This window comes from Eutrema salsugineum, unplaced genomic scaffold, assembly GCF_000478725.1.
Source record: "Eutrema salsugineum unplaced genomic scaffold, Eutsalg1_0 scaffold_9, whole genome shotgun sequence".
Taxonomy (NCBI): domain Eukaryota; kingdom Viridiplantae; phylum Streptophyta; class Magnoliopsida; order Brassicales; family Brassicaceae; genus Eutrema; species Eutrema salsugineum.
This window is the reverse complement of record NW_006256342.1, coordinates 6,781,968-6,798,196: the sequence shown is the minus strand read 5'-3', so window position 1 is coordinate 6,798,196 and position 16,229 is coordinate 6,781,968. Positions and strand designations below refer to the sequence as shown.

General features: G+C 29.8%; 1 protein-coding gene and 1 long non-coding RNA gene across 2 annotated transcripts; one reads left to right on the top strand and one right to left on the bottom strand.

Moving 5' to 3' along the window:
* The first annotated feature begins 6,577 nt into the window (after positions 1-6,577).
* Positions 6,578-8,207, top strand: LOC18008671 (F-box protein At1g67340). Its single transcript, XM_006391228.2, has 3 exons — positions 6,578-6,895; positions 6,984-7,146; positions 7,250-8,207. Exons 1-3 carry the CDS (start codon positions 6,660-6,662, stop codon positions 8,000-8,002), a joined length of 1,152 nt encoding a protein of 383 aa, XP_006391290.2. The 5' UTR covers positions 6,578-6,659; the 3' UTR covers positions 8,003-8,207.
* A 3,214-nt stretch (positions 8,208-11,421) lies between these two features.
* On the bottom strand, positions 11,422-12,552 carry LOC112086717. Its single transcript, XR_002899585.1, has 4 exons — positions 12,307-12,552; positions 12,128-12,217; positions 11,833-11,911; positions 11,422-11,746 (listed from the first exon to the last, which is right to left on the bottom strand). It is a non-coding gene; the product is annotated as an uncharacterized LOC112086717 (long non-coding RNA).
* Between the last annotated feature and the right edge of the window lie 3,677 nt (positions 12,553-16,229).

Sequence of the window (16,229 nt, the reverse complement as noted above, 5' to 3'; positions counted from 1 at the left end):
TATATTTTACATTTTATACATCTAGATTTAAGGAAATTAGATTGCATTGGAAACAAACTGCTTAAAGTTTTAGAAGTTATAATTTTAGAGGTGTAATTTTTAAAAAGATTTATAGATTAAAATATGACAAATGATAAAAATAGAGAAAAATGTCAAAAAAATATTTCAATTATTTAATTTTTGGAAGAAATCCACACAATTTTTTGCGTCGCTAGAAACTTATACAAACTATTTTTTCGATCCATAAAAATATCCAAACTTTTTAGAGTTTCATTTTCCCATTATGATTTTATGACCGTTACGGACATAACGGAATCAATAAACAACGTTAATTTGTTAAGAAAAATGCTAAAAGAATATCTCAACTATTTAATTTTATCGGAAACCCACACAAACTTTTTTTTGTTGCCAAAAATTCACACAAATAATTTTTTTGATCTTTAAAAATACCAAATTTTTAAAAGTTCTATTTTCCCTCCTCAAATTTCACGGTCATTAATAGACATAACGAAATAAAAAAACTGTGTTAGTTTTTCGTAACACGTGCTAATTGCTGTCGAATTAATACCATTGTTACTCTTAGAAAATCTCTAAATTTGATTTGGAGAAGAAAAACCTAAACTCTAATTTTTTATCTCACTCTTTAAGAATTGAGTGAAAGGTTGTAAATGTGGTTAATAGAGCAATAAATCATTTTTAAAACACATACATCATCTCTTTAAATTGCTCTTATTAGTTTTATATATCACAACACACATTATTCCTGACTCAATTTAGACTACCAACCATATTTTTTAACCAATTTTACTCATTTTCATCTCTTTAAATTGCTCTTAGTAGTCTTATATATCACAACACACATTATTCCCGACTCAATTTAGACTACTAACCATATTTTTTAACCAATTTTACTCATTTTTTTAAAGAGAGAGAGAAAAAAATTAGGGTTTTAGATTTTTTTTCCCAAATCGATTTGAAAATTTTCTAAGGGTAACAATGGTATCAATCCTACATCAATTAGCATGTGTTACGAAAAACTAACGTAACGACTGTGAAACCTAAAGAGGAAAAATGAAAATTTTAAAAGTTTGTGTATTTTTAGGAATCAAAAAATAGTTTGTGTGGATTTCTGCCAACAAAAAATTTTGTGTGAGTTTCTAACAAAATTAAATAGTTGAGGTATATTTTAGCATTTTATCGTAAAAAAAAAATTAACGTTGTTTATTGATTTCGTTATATTCATTAACGACCGTGAAATCAGAAGGAGAAAATTGAACTTTAAAAAATTTAAGTATTTTTATGAATCGAAAAAATAGTTTATGTTGATTTGTGGTAACGCAAAAATTTTATATGTATTTTTTCAAAATAAATAATTAAAATGTTTTTTGGCATTTTTCCTGATCAAAATATCATCTTATATATAAAAGAGGACCAACTTTTTCCAGCTGAGTGACACATCAACATTTGAGAATTAATATGAGGATAACATGTGTCACTTTTTATAATTTAACGTTACAATTTAAAAAAAAATAATAAATTACTAACTTTTAATATCAAAGTTTAAACCACTCAAAGAAAATGAACAGTTTTTTCATTAATTGATTGATATTGATTGATACTTATTTTATTTTTATATAATTATCATTTATTTAATGATATTGTATTTTAAATTGATTTCTAAAATTATTTTTTGGATAAAATTTTTGAAATTATTTATAATAACATACTAACACACATAACAAATAATAATTTTTTTATTTTTTTATTATATTGCATTTTAAATTGATTTCTAAAATTATTTTCTTTTTGGATAAAAGTTCTAAAATTATTTATAATAACATATTAACACACATAACAAATAATAATTATATTTGTTTTTATATTTATGATATTGTATTTTAAATTAATTTTTAAAATTAATTTTTTATATAAAATTTCTAAGATTTTTTATAATAACATATTAATACACAACAACAAATAATGATTATATTTGATTTTATATAAAATTTGATTAGTTAAAAAGAAAAATCTGCATGTTATGTGCGGATATTCATCTAGTATATATAAAAATAATGCACTTTCAATATAAAGAAGAGGATTAGACTAAGGGGCATTAAAACGCACTAAAAGCATTCAATTATATAAAATGGGAAAATAGAGGTGATGAAAAAAAAAGGGTTAAAAAGGCGTGGGATGACTATTCCGAAAAAGCAAAGACAGGTTAATAGGTGGGTTAAAAAACATAAGCTTTTTTTATTTTTATTTTTTCTCTGGTTTCTAGTCGAGAGATAGGGGATGAAGTTAAACTACATTAAAATAAGAAACTTGTAAAATCACAGCCGCCGATATTTTTACGTTGGGAAGAAAAATGTCGTTGTTTTGATGTTTGCATCGATTGTTGGGTTTCGTTAACGTTAACCTACGATGCCGTTTCAGAGTTCACGATTTTCTTAGATTTACATAGGGGTCCCATTTACATATTACAGAAACAATAATTATGTTAATGAATTTTATCGTTCACAACAAATCCGTAAAAAAATTTTAGCGATAAGAGACAATAAAAGGAAGTAAAATAAATTTATATAATAAATTTATATAATTGATGATATACGATTGGTAATATTAAGATGAAACATTAACAAACTTATAACAATAAAGTCATATCATAACCATTAGAAAATACTCTATCTGTTTCAAAATATAGATAAATCTAAATTTTTTACATATATTAAGAAAGTAATTCAATTTTTTTTTGTTTTACCCTTCAATAATGTACCATATAATATGTTTATACTAATTAATAAGCTAAGAGAATAGAGATTATAAAAAGATATCAAACATTTGCATTGAAAACTAAAAAAAACTTATATTTTAAATTAAAAAATTAATTTTGAAACGATTTATATTTTAAAATGGAAAAAGTATAATATAGGTCATTTTAAGTTGTTGCACATAAATTAAAAAAAAACAGTTTAATTTTCTATTTTATCCTTCATCTATTATATTAAAACAAAAACACTTTTAGTACTTGCTTCCAAACAGTCCTAAAACTTTTTTTTTAAAAAAATATTTAGAAAAAATTTAAAATTATCTTAATTTATTGTAATATTATTTTAAAACCATATTTTCTTTTATATGTAAACTGATTTCCGAAAATTAGATATTAATTTAGATAATTAAAGATTCCTTAAATATAGGTTATTAATTCAAACTATTTTTTGTAGTTAAATTTAATTCTGAAAAATAGATATTACTTTAAATTACTTTAAACTTCCTTAAATATATGTTAGATTTAATTTAATTTTTGAAGTTTAAATAATATTTTCAGAATAACACATATGATTAATGAATACTTTATTATATTTTTTAAGCATATTCAATTACACTAAAATTTTACATATTGAAAACTGATAAATATAAATATTATATAATGATTTGATGGAACGAGTTAGATTTTTTTATAATTGTGATCTTATGCGGGTTGAGATAAAAATTATTTTCAAAATTAATAAATATTTATATTATATAATGATATGACCGTAGAGGTTAGAATTATGGTTTTATAACTACGGTTCTTTTTGGATTAATATAATGAACAAGTTAGATTTTTTTTTTATAAAAACAGTCATTTTTTTATTAATAAAATGACCGGATTAGAATTATGTTTTTATGATTGTGATCAAAATAATATTAAATTTAAAAAAAAAAACAAATTATGTCTAAATACAAAAATAAATCTGTGTCATTTAACAGAAAAATTATATCTATAAAGAAAACATATATTACATTATAAATTTTGATTAAAAATAATTCTTGTGCGGATGCACGGAGTAAAAATCTAGTTAATGTATTATATAACATGTTCATATTCATTAGTAAGCTAAGTGAATAAAGATAAAAACAAAAAAAAATTATCAAGGAACGACTTATATTTTTCTAAAAATAAATAAATCTTAAAATGATCTATATTTTAAAATAGAAAAATATATAAATAACAGTAAAAAGTAAACGATGATACTCTTTCAATTTTTCTTTTAACTTACGGTGATATTCTTTCAATATCGCTAATTTTTTCTTGTTTTTGTGACTAGTAACCATCAAATATTTGATTTTAAAAAACTGTGGTAAAGAGTTACCACTTACCAACTAGTATATATCTAGTAATTTCGCTTTTGTTACTGTTAATTCTTCTAGTTTAAAAAAAAAAACTGTTATTAATAACTATCTAACTTCCAACAACTACCGATAGAAAAATTATCAGAGATATTTGTTTCATTTCTGGTCTGATATTTTTTTAGATCTTCTTGTGTTTGTTTTTTCATTTCTATAAAAGTACAAAACATCGTTGTTAAAGTAAATATTAAAATGAGTGTATTATGTTTCTTTGTGATATAAGGTATGTACCTTTATAAGATTTATTTACGTTACTAGAATAGAATATTGGTTGAATTTTAAACCTTAGATAAAACAGCTGTTCCAAAAATCGATTGGTTACTGCCTCTTGGTTTGCCAGTTTCTTTCTAGCCTTGTCATCGTTGTTTTCGTCAGCTAGCAAAGTTGATGTTTGCTTTGATATGGTTTTTGGTACTTAAGGATGTGTTTGAGGGCTTGTTCCTAGTTTGGCTGAGGAATTGTAAGCTTTAATTTTATGAGCACGTATAACTAGATGGTAAACACTATATTTGGTATGTGAATTGCTCCAACCGAACGGTATATGAGACGATATATTTTTGTTTTTGCCGTTTTATGAACAGTACCACACCATATTTGTTGTAATGCTGTTCATCACACTAAATATTAAAATATTATTATTTTTAGTTGTTCTATAAAATAATATAATTAGTTTATTGTTTAATCATTGATTAAATTTGTAACCAAAAATAAATATAACATTAATATTTTTGTATAAATCATTTTAGTGATACAAAAATTTAATTATAACATAATATTCATTTTCCCTCAAATAAGAATATTTTAAATATATATTTTTTTATTATTAATTACAAAAAACACTCAATATTTCTAAATTTATAAATTATACACAGATATTTACTTGTTAGTTTTAATTTTAGGCTTTATGGATATGTTCTACTAAATGTTTTAATGGTTTTATTGAACAATTTTAATATACCACACTATCTCTTTGTCTTAACTTTAATTTTTTTTAAAATTATAATTTTAATTACATAATTTAAATATTTGCTTATTAGTTATGATTTTTGGCTTTATGGATATATTGTATTAAATGTTTTAATAGTTTTAAAGAAGAACTTTGATAAAACATGTTTTAATATAAACTCTTATAAGAAATTTTATAACCTTTTATAAATAATGTTATAAACCCTTATAAGAAATCTTATAAATCTTTTTAAATAGTATTGATCAATACTTCTAAAATTTTTTTTTAAATATAATAATATAATAATAGAGAATATCAATTTTAGTGTAAAATATAGTGTTATGGTTGGAGATGAAAACGAAAGTAGAACACTAAAACACTAAATTTGGTATTATTTTTACACTAAATTTAACGTTTGGGTTGAAGATGCTCTATAATATAGTTTCGAGAGGGTTTTCTTGGGGTCGGAGATGTATTGTGATGGGTCTTCAGTATCCTTTTATCTTTCATTCTTCAATATTTTGTGATTTTGTAGTCATTAAAATTGTTTCTACTATATTTGTCTTTTCATCATTCATCATTCTTGTAACACTTTCTTTTTTTTTTTTTTTTCTTGTAACACTTTCATTCGCAATTCAATAGCAAATTTTTTTTTAAGCGCTTAAGAGTCCGTCTAGATATGTGTATTTGGGCTAATCGATCGGAAAATTGGTTCATGGAAAAGTTAAAAACATTCGTTTACTCTCAATCTAATCGGTCTATTAATTTACTTTTATTCTGAATGCTATTCAATATTATTTCTATAAACAAAAAATGAAAACATTACTTTTTTTTTCTTGGGAGACAAAATGCAACCTTTTCTTTTTGTCCCTTTTACATTTTTTTGTTTCTAGAAATTTTTAATATTAATAACCAAATAATAGCAAGTTAAAAAAAAAAGTAACGTCAAAAGAAGAGATAAAAAGAAGTAACCGTTGTAAAACATCATTGGCTGATTCTTTACGTTTGACCTCTCTCTCCTCTTCGACTGTTGTTACCCATATCACCACTCTCACACCCCTCGCGTGTCCCCACTCTCTTCATTCTCGTACAACTCCGTGCGTCACACGCGCTGATTCCAAAGCGAGTGTAGCATTTTCCCACGGTCAAAAAAAAAAACACAAGAAATCGGAATTAGTTTTGTTTTTTCTTCTTTTTCCGGAGTTAGTTTCTCTAATTTTTTTAACCTTTTGTAATTAAAGATCCATTCTTCTTTCTTTTGTACCTCCATTGATATAAATACGTGAAGCTACGCGAAAAGAGCAGGACATTGGGTCAACGACGTTTTGACCGGAAAATACGACAAAAGCACAAGGGTAAAAGAGTCATTTCATGAACTCGTTCGCATACGTATGTACGCAGGGAGAAAGAGAGATACAACTCAACCACTTTGTATATTTATAAGCCGAAGAGATAAAAGATAGAGAGAGAGAGAGTCAGAGAGATAAGGGGACCAAAAGAGAAGCTGTGTAATCCTCAAAAGAACCAAGAAAGAAAGATTATGTTTCCCGTAAGAAAAACAAAGAGAGTTTTCTACTCCGCCGGAGTAGCCGGAGACGGCGACTTTACGCCGGGAAAGAAACGACGACGATGCGTTTCTTCCATTTCTCAGGCGCCGGAAACTAAAACCGGTCCAGATTTGCTAGATTCAATCCCGGAGGATCTTGTTGTTTCTATTCTTTGTAAACTTGCCTCTACATCTCGATGTCCTGCTGATTTCATCAACGTTTTGATGACGTAAGCTTTTTTCTCCGGTTAAAAAAAATCTCTCTTCCTCGTTTACAGAGCTCTCTTGTCTGAAAAAAATTGATTTTAATTGTAACAGATGTAAGAGATTAAACAGTTTAGCTACGAATCCTCTGGTTTTGTCGAGATTGTCTCGAAAAGCTATTGCCGTAAAAGCTCAAAATTGGTCGGAATCAGCTCACCGGTTTCTCAAACGCTGCGTCGACGCCGGAAGTCTCGAAGCTTGCTACACTCTCGGAATGGTTCGTTGAATTAAAAAAAAAAAAATTCCTCTTTTTCTTCTTTTGTTAAATTTCTTCTTCTTTTTTTTTGACGTTTTTTGTTTCTTTATTTTCCCATTTTCAGATTCGGTTTTACTGTCTGCAAAACAGAGGAAACGGCGCGTCGCTAATGGCTAAAGCCGCGATTAGCTCTCACGCGCCGGCTTTATATTCACTAGCGGTGATTCAGTTCAACGGAAGCGGCGGTTCCAAGAACGATAAAGATCTCCGAGCCGGTGTGGCTCTATGCGCGCGTGCCGCGTTTCTAGGACACGTGGACGCTCTCCGTGAGCTTGGTCACTGTCTCCAAGACGGTTACGGAGTTCCTCAAAACGTCACCGAAGGCCGGAGATTCCTCGTCCAAGCCAACGCTCGTGAGCTCGCCGCCGTTATATCTTCCGGTATCGAAGCTAGGTCGTGGCTAACTCTGTCTCAGCCTCCACAAATCTCTGATTCTAATAACCAAATCCAAATCCATGGCTGTCCCTTGCTTAGCGATTTCGGATGTAATGTCCCGGCGCCGGAAACACATCCTGCGAATCGGTTTTTAGCGGATTGGTTCGCCGTACGCGGCGGAGATTGTCCCGGAGATGGGTTGAGGCTGTGTTCTCACGGCGGATGTGGACGGCCGGAGACGAGGAAACATGAGTTTCGGAGGTGTTCGGTTTGTGGTGTTGTGAATTATTGTTCGCGAGCTTGTCAAGCTCTTGATTGGAAACTCCGGCATAAGATGGATTGTGCTCCGGTGGAACAAGATGTAGCCGGTGACGGAGAAGGTAATAACGTTCAGATTGACGGAAATGGTAACGGTGATAACGGATTAGTGCCAATGAGTTAACGGCGAACAATGTAACGGCTGCTTTTAATTTAGAAACGCGAGGTGAGGATATAAAACGAAGCTTATTTAGTTTCGTTTTTGTTTTTTTTAATTAGATGAAGGATTAGGATTAAATATTACCAACGGTTAGATGGCGTTCAGGGTAAATTTTGTATTCTAATCGATTGTAAAGAAGAGTATCAATGAACGGCTATAATCTTTTTTTTTTCTCGTTGAGACTATAATTTTAGTATTTCGTTTCTTCAATAACTTCATTGGAGAGCTGATGGAACAAAAAAACTGTTACAAAAAGGAAAAAAAAAACATCGTTGGAGAGCTTATTTTTCTCAGATTTCTTCTTCGATCATCTTCTCCTTGTTGGCCCGTTTGTAGGATAGGAATTGGAATGAAATTCTATCTCACGTTCAATCTTATTCTCAAATTATATAATTGTTTGGAACAAATTGCGATTTGTTTGGTCATTAAGAGGTTTCCGAATCTATGCCACAAAAGTTAATAAAAGAATAAGATATAGGGAAGTAATGTAGGATATAATTTAATTATTGGGCAAAATCTCATAAAAGATCCAAAATCGAGTATATGATATATCATACTCCCTCCGTTTTTTAGTGTCGTCGTTTTAGAGATTCTTACACAATGGTCTATAAAACTACCAAGGTACGAACAGTTTGCATGTGTGTTTTTGGTAGTTATTAGTGGATAAGTGTCTAGAAACAATGGTCTAAGGAAATTACCATATGTTAAGCACCTTATTAGACTAAAAATGGCAAATGTCTCTCATGTTATTTTTTTTTTTGTCAACTGTCTCTCATGTTATACCAAGGAAAGTATTGGCTATGGCTCTTAGAGATAAAAAGAGAGAAAGCCAAGAAACAAAGCATGTTCATAATATTGTAACTTGCTTTTTTTCCATCGAGGAAGCATATCACTCCAATAATATCATAGCTGCTTATCCATCGAGGAAGTAGACTCCAATAGTATCGTAGCTGCTTACCCGTTGAAGAATCATATTCCGATAACATTGTAGCTGACTATCGATCTAGGAAATATGGTTAAACAAGTTCGTAGCTACTTACTCATCTTAGAAACATGCTGAAGTATGAATTAATTTTTTTTTAAAGAAAAGAATACCTATCTAAAGCGATAAAATAGAAAAGAGGAAGTACAGTGAGAAATGAGAAACAAGCCGTGATTCAATTGATGATATTCTGTCTCCGGGCAAGATCACTGTTTCAGAGTCTGCGTAGAAGAAACCACATATTTTCTGACTTTTGATTAGATCGCGTGGTCTTTTTATAATTATAGACATAACACTATTGTTTTGAGATTGCCTGAGTCAATATATTACATTAGGTTATAAATTTCTTTTGAGAAATTTGTGAATATAGTTTTAACTTGTCACGTCCCAAAGAGATTTTTTCACGTCAGAATATATATAAACTGTACAAACACTTACATTTTATTTTACCCAGAGGTTCTGGTGATTGGTACAACTGTTATGTGGCAATAGTAAACCCCTCGTCGAATATTTTTTTGTTGTTTTATGGATCGTCAAAAATAATTATTAAAATCTGTCTTCAAAATCTAAAACAATTATGGGTCAAAGGAAGTTTCATTATAGGTTTCTAATGATTTTCTGGGAAGTATCACAATGATATTGTTTGTAATAGCTTAGGTATCTTAAGACAAAAGTTAGTGTATGGTTTCTTAAATATATTGTTTCAATCATAGTATGCATAGTCCATAAACACCCATATATCATATATACATTATATTATTCGGTATAGAATCAGTTGCTTTTTAGATAGTATGTTTTTACAGTTTGTCTACCTGCTCTTTGCTGGAAACATAAATAATTTGATTTTTTTTTTATCAAGGTTTTTTAAGTTTTAATATTCTGAGAAAGGATGAATATTTATGTTTATGCTTTAAATATGCAAAAAATGTATAAATTGGAATAGGGTGAATATTTAGAACACTTTTTATTTCTTTCTTTTTTTAAAAAAAAATGAACTTGCGTAGATACTGATCACTAACCATAATCTCTAGATGGTTGGCATTTTGATCACTAACTACTAATTAACTAGGGATATTTAATTTTTGAGCACACCTAATTCAAGGGGTACTAGATCCGCACGACAATAATTATATATAGACACATGAACGTGTCTTTGATAATTGAGATTTAGCTTTTAAGGTAAAGTTGTATCTTAAAATTTAATATTGTAGATACTCATACCAGCAGGCAGCAAGTTAATAATAGTAAGTAGTGACTAAATTATAACTTTAACTCTTTAAGATTAGTTAATGGGTGACAAACCATCATGGGTAATGCGATCTATAGCTCTCTTTTCTTCAAATAGTATTTGTGCCTCTTTTTATTTTACCAATTAAATTAGGGAGACCGGGAAACACTCACACAGCAAAACAAAAGATGCGATTAGCCGAAGCACAACGTATGATTTGAATAAATGTGGACCCTCTTTGATACGTTATTGTCTCCACAACCACGATATTAGCATAAACAAGTCTTTGATTTTATTGGCCCATCATCATTAGTTTACACTTTACAGTTTGCGTTCAAAATCATTATTGCATATATTCTTTTACTACTAAACAAAATCTGTTAATAGACTTTAAAATGTTCCTTTCGTATACATAACTAAATCTCCCAGTATGTATTTTAGACGAAATTCGTAGATTAATTAAAACCAAATGAACATAACAATATACATTTATAAGAACTTTTATGATGACGTATCCTCCAATGATTTTATTGTCGAATAACATTAGAGAAAAAACCAAATTAAGGAGGAACATAGAGGAGTGTGTTAGTAGGAGAGAAGAGAAAATTTGTGGGGAGTGGGCTTCTAAAAGCTTTATACCCACCCACACACAAAGCATTCTAGTCTAAAAGTCTTTACCAAATAAAATAAAGTGTAAAACTGAAAACTAAGAAACAAAAATTGAAGCAATGCTACTAACCGGAAAGAAATTTTTTTAACGTAACCAATATATTTTCCAATTGTCACAGCGAAACGGATAACTATCAACAGAAGATTGAGAACTAGAAGAACAACTATAAAATCAAGTATGGTTGGTTAATGCGCAACCGAGTCAACCGAACATAACACGAGGATGGCTTCGGTATTTTTGCTTTGAGTACTCCTGCCTTCATTTATATTGGCTGAATCGTTCTTGAAGCACGAACCATTAGTCAAGTTCTTAAGAGCATCTCCAATGGTTGAGACCCATTGGAGTTCTTGATTTTTTTTAATTATTTGTTTGAGTTACATACACCTATATATATATGGAAGAGATTTTCTGTTTTTAAGCCTCCAATGGGAGATTCTTCTTTAGGAGTTGTTAAAAAAAAATTGTAATAATCTAAAATGTTAAAATGTTATAATTAAAAATTATTTCATTAATTTAAATTACAAACATACAGTACATACATAATCTAGCAGCATTAATCACACAGCAGTAACCATTTTTTCACTTTCTATCTATAACCTAACAGTACAAAGCATTGAAACCATATCTGTTCAACAAGCTCTAAACCATCAATCATACACCAATATCAGCAATAACATGAATCAATATCTATCATCATAAACCAATCCATATCTATGCAACCGTAAATTACAAAAGAAAAAAAAACAGGATTCATAAAAGAAGTTATTTACCTGAAGAAACATTGGTATGTACGATCTTTCTACTTCCAGCAATAGCAGAGTTCTTGTCCTGCGTTTCATAAAGAAGTGTGGCGTGAGATAACAAAAGTTTTATACAGTTGATATCAAAAGGAAAAGTTTCAATTAATATAGTACCAGCAATCAAACGAATAGTAGCATTGTTTCCTACGGTTGGATCTGCCAACCATTCCTTCAAGCTTGAAATGGTTGATTCCTGACCAAAATCACAGATACAAATATGTATTCAACAATGCATATCACAAACATACGACGATGATAAATTGAATTTCTGATTCCTAAGCAAAGTTCTCGGAAATTCCGCTAAGCTAACGTTACTGAGCACGAATCGATGCGATTTGCATTATTGATCATCTCCGAATTGGAAAAGGAAAATTAGAAAACTGAAACATCTCAAATTCTCTGGAAATACCTTATTTTCAGGACTCGATAGATACATAGCAAGGAGCTTGACTGCCTGCAGAGGAGTAGCGGACGCTTCGTCGATCTCATTGATGACAAGCTACCAAAACAAAATTTGAAAAATATTACAACTCAGGATCGAAACAAAGAGGAATCGAATCGGAAGAAGAAGACATCACAGAGGCGAACCTAGTAGCTACCGAGAGCGATGTAAGAGCGGTGGACAAGGCAATCGCCGTTGTTGATCCTCCTGCGAAAGATTAGGGATCTCGCTGTTGTTGATCGCCGCTTGAAACGCACCCAGGTAAAAGTGGTTTCGATTTCTTCGAAGAAGTGCAAAATTTTGTATCGGGTAGAGTTTGAGAGAAACTGATTTTCTGAGTGAAAAATAAAAATAAAAAATAATTCTTATTGCTTCCACCAAACAGATTATGACACGTATGGAGTTGTTCATGGGTCTTTAAATCTCTTCACCAAGGAGCGGTTATTGAGCTTTATTACCTTTAATCTTTATTTTTAATCTTAAAATGGGTTTAGAACTCTCTAACAACCTCCCATTGGAGGTGGTCTAATGGTCGGGCTGAGTAGGGCCGGTTTATCTTGCAACCCATCTCTAAATGAAATGCGGTTCATACCTAAAACCCCAACGCAGTAGTACATATGCACTCTTTCCTTTTCTTAAAACCTATGTTCTTGTGTATGACCAAAAAAGACCTATGTTCTTGAAGACGTATGTATGTAGACAAATATGATGTTTTGGACCAAAAAGCTTTCAATTTACTTGGTAGAACTTCTTTTGAATCACCTGCCAACGTTGACTCATTTAATAATAAGTAGATTCTATTGCAATCAATTAAAACTACTTGTGGACCATTTCTGTTCATTTACCTTCTTTTTATTTTGCGGGGGTCAGGTAATAAATGTAGCAGTTTAATTGAAATTTGAATGATTTAAATCAAAATAAAGTTGAGGGTGGGGGTGGTCCAAGAGACCCAGCCCATTTATTGAATTGGTTAGAGTTGCCCACTTTAGTCCAACCTATGTGAATTTGCTTAGATTTTTAGGTAGATCTTACATGTTGCATGGCCAGAAAGTAAATTATTGGTTACCAAACCTTGGTTTTTATATCGTCGTCCTCAGAAATCTGAATATTTTTTTTTGGTTCAAACATCTTTAGACATTTTTTTGAACACCATTCAAACATCTTTAGACAGGAAATGATTCGAATGCATGATTGTATTTCCTAAAGTGCTTCGGTTTTTGGTTTATTTTTCTTTTCTTGGATAATTCTGGTTTTAAAGTTTTTTCTAATCAAATTAGAAGTAGATATCCATTATGCTAGAGTTTAATATCATCTCTAGAAATCAAGGTCGATCTCCTAGTTTGTAAGACACGACGATTTATATTGATTCAGTAAAGAGATTTTTATGTTCTTCATTCTAATTACGGTAGAGCTAGAGAGTTTTCATTTTTATATATACAAATTTTTTGGTAGCATCTTGTTGTGAGTCAATTTTTTTTTTTTTTTTTATAGTTTCCAGTCGTAATTGCGTTGTTTTGTTATGGCTAAATAGTTAGTTTATAAGTAAAGACTCATAACATAGAAATAATGAGCTAACAAATATTCACTCATATCTGTGTGGAGTCCAATATATTTAATGCAATTGATTGGTTTGTTTACATTTCTAATTTTTGTTTTGTTTTGTGTTAGCTTTGATAGATTATGTATATTGGCTAATTGTCATCTTCCATGTACTATGGTATAATAGTAATGATGTCCATCAACATGAAGGTGATGAAACAGCAGGAAAGACTGAGAAGTAGAAATATCAATACTGCTCCAAAGATCAAGCATTTTCTTTGGAAAATGATGTCAAGTGCTATACCAATCGGGGACAACTTGAAGAGACGCCACATTATTCGACAATCAATCTGCCCAAGATGTCTAATTGCAGAAGAATCAGCTAATCATTTGTTCTTTGAATGCTCTTATGCTCAACAGATTTGGAGAGCATCTGGTTTTCCTAACAGACATGTCATCGCTGGGGGAATACCTTTTGAAACAAGAATTGAAGCCATTCTCAAAAAGGGTGATCTAATGCCCCATAAAGTTCATCATTATGCCATTTGGTTATTATGGAGGATTTGGAAGAGTCGCAATACAATGGTTTTTCAAAGGAAGCTTATTCCATGGAGAAAAACATTGCAGCTCGCAGAAACTGATGCTAAGGAATGGTTAGACATCCATCATTTAGTGGACAGATACAATCAGCAAAATGTCTCCATCAACAACTCTCAACAACAAATGCGAACAGATTCATGGCGTCGACCACGAAGAGATTGGATAAAATGCAACTATGATGGTTCCTACATCAAAGAAAACAGATATGCAAAAGCGGGCTGGATTTTACGTAATGGTGAAGGTAAATTCTTGGGAGCAGGACAAGCGGAAAGTAAAGCAGCACAATCTCCTTTAGAGAGCGAAGCTCAAGCTCTTTTAATGGCTATGCAAAATTGTTGGTCAAAGGGTTATAAACAAGTCATTTTTGAAGGAGATTGCAAGAATTTGACAAGTCTCATTAACAAGGAATCGCTTAACTTTGGCAGTCATAATTGGATTCGTGAGATTTGAGAATGGAACAAGAAGTTTGAGAATGTTGAATTTTTATGGACGAACAGAGAGAACAACAAAGCTGCAGATCTACTAGGAAAATCCTTTCTTCCAGTTCATCGTTCTTATATTTTCCATTTTTTCGTTCCGTCTGCTATTACAAATGTATTACACTCTGATTACTGTAGCTTCTTATAATTAATAAAAGAAGTTAAAAAAAAAAGAAATATCAGGCTATACGTTATCTTTATTAATAGTTCATGTAAAAAGAAGGTGAAAACAACCGAACTTCATGTTTTTCAGAAAATATATAGATAAAATTATAAATAAAAAGTTTTTTTATGTAGGTTATAATAACTAATTTTAACTAAAATATTTAGATCCAGTGAATTTGGTGGTTGATACATTCAAATGAATATCAAAACAGTTGTTGGAAGCTTCTTCAAACTCTTTATCACCACACTCAACGTTTGTCTTTGGTCACTTTTGCAATGTTTTGTTGGATAAAAAATAGTCATTTTTCGATTATCCATTGGCTTTTTTTTAGGGAAAATTGAAACTAAATGCTTCTAAGGGTATCCACATAGGATTTAAAAGGTTAATTTTATTGGTCCACATCAGCATTCAAAATTAAGGAAAATTTATAAATTCTAATATTATTGTTAATAAAATATATATAAAAGAGTAAAAAAATTATGTATTAAAGGGTGTCCACATAGGATTAAAAAATATAATTTTATTGGTCCACATCAATATTCAAAATTAAAGAAAGTTTACAAATTCTAATATTATTGCTGAATAAAGAAATTAAGAAAATTTACAAATTCTAATATTCTTACTGAATAAATATTTTTTTATAATTTTTTTTATTTGTCCACCTCAACATTGAAAATTAAAAAAATTTCAAATTATACTATTGTTTTTAAAAATTATTGAAGAAAAAGAAATTATATATAAAATTTATATTAATAATAACAACTAAAATACATAATATTAAAATAGGAAATTTAATATTTAAATTAGAGGTATAAACACATATTTAGAGACTCTTACATTAACATTCAATTTTTTGTCACATAACTATAATATGTTTTAATTTTTTTTCTGTGTGTGCAACCATTTCAAATACACAAAACAAAAAAATACAGTTAAGTTTCAATAAAAAATAAGTCATTACAACGTAAAAGAACCAACTTGACTAAATTATATGTTTAACTATAATGAAAAGAGATATAAACAAAGCTATTACAAGCCGCTTTAATATCGAAAAAGAGACCAAAAAATCTACAAAGATTGGCCACCGAATTTGAGAAGAATGATAAATTTCAAGCAATCCGAGAAACATGTTAAGTTATTGATACTCAAAACTTTTGAAAAATGAAGCATTGAAAATAGAGAAAGAGTTTTCGTCATTAAGACAAAGAAGTTTGAGGTATCTGAAGAAGATTTTTGAAATAAGATGGCATATGATGGAGTTTTAGTAACCTAACATTAACCACAA

Bases quoted from the DNA above. Each gene is read 5' to 3' on its own strand.
- LOC18008671 (XM_006391228.2), top strand. From the start codon at position 6,660: ATGTTTCCCGTAAGAAAAACAAAGAGAGTTTTCTACTCCGCCGGAGTA. The intron at 6,896-6,983 runs GTAAGCTTTTTT...TAATTGTAACAG, and splicing joins TTCATCAACGTTTTGATGAC to ATGTAAGAGATTAAACAGTT. The intron at 7,147-7,249 runs GTTCGTTGAATT...TCCCATTTTCAG, and splicing joins CTTGCTACACTCTCGGAATG to ATTCGGTTTTACTGTCTGCA.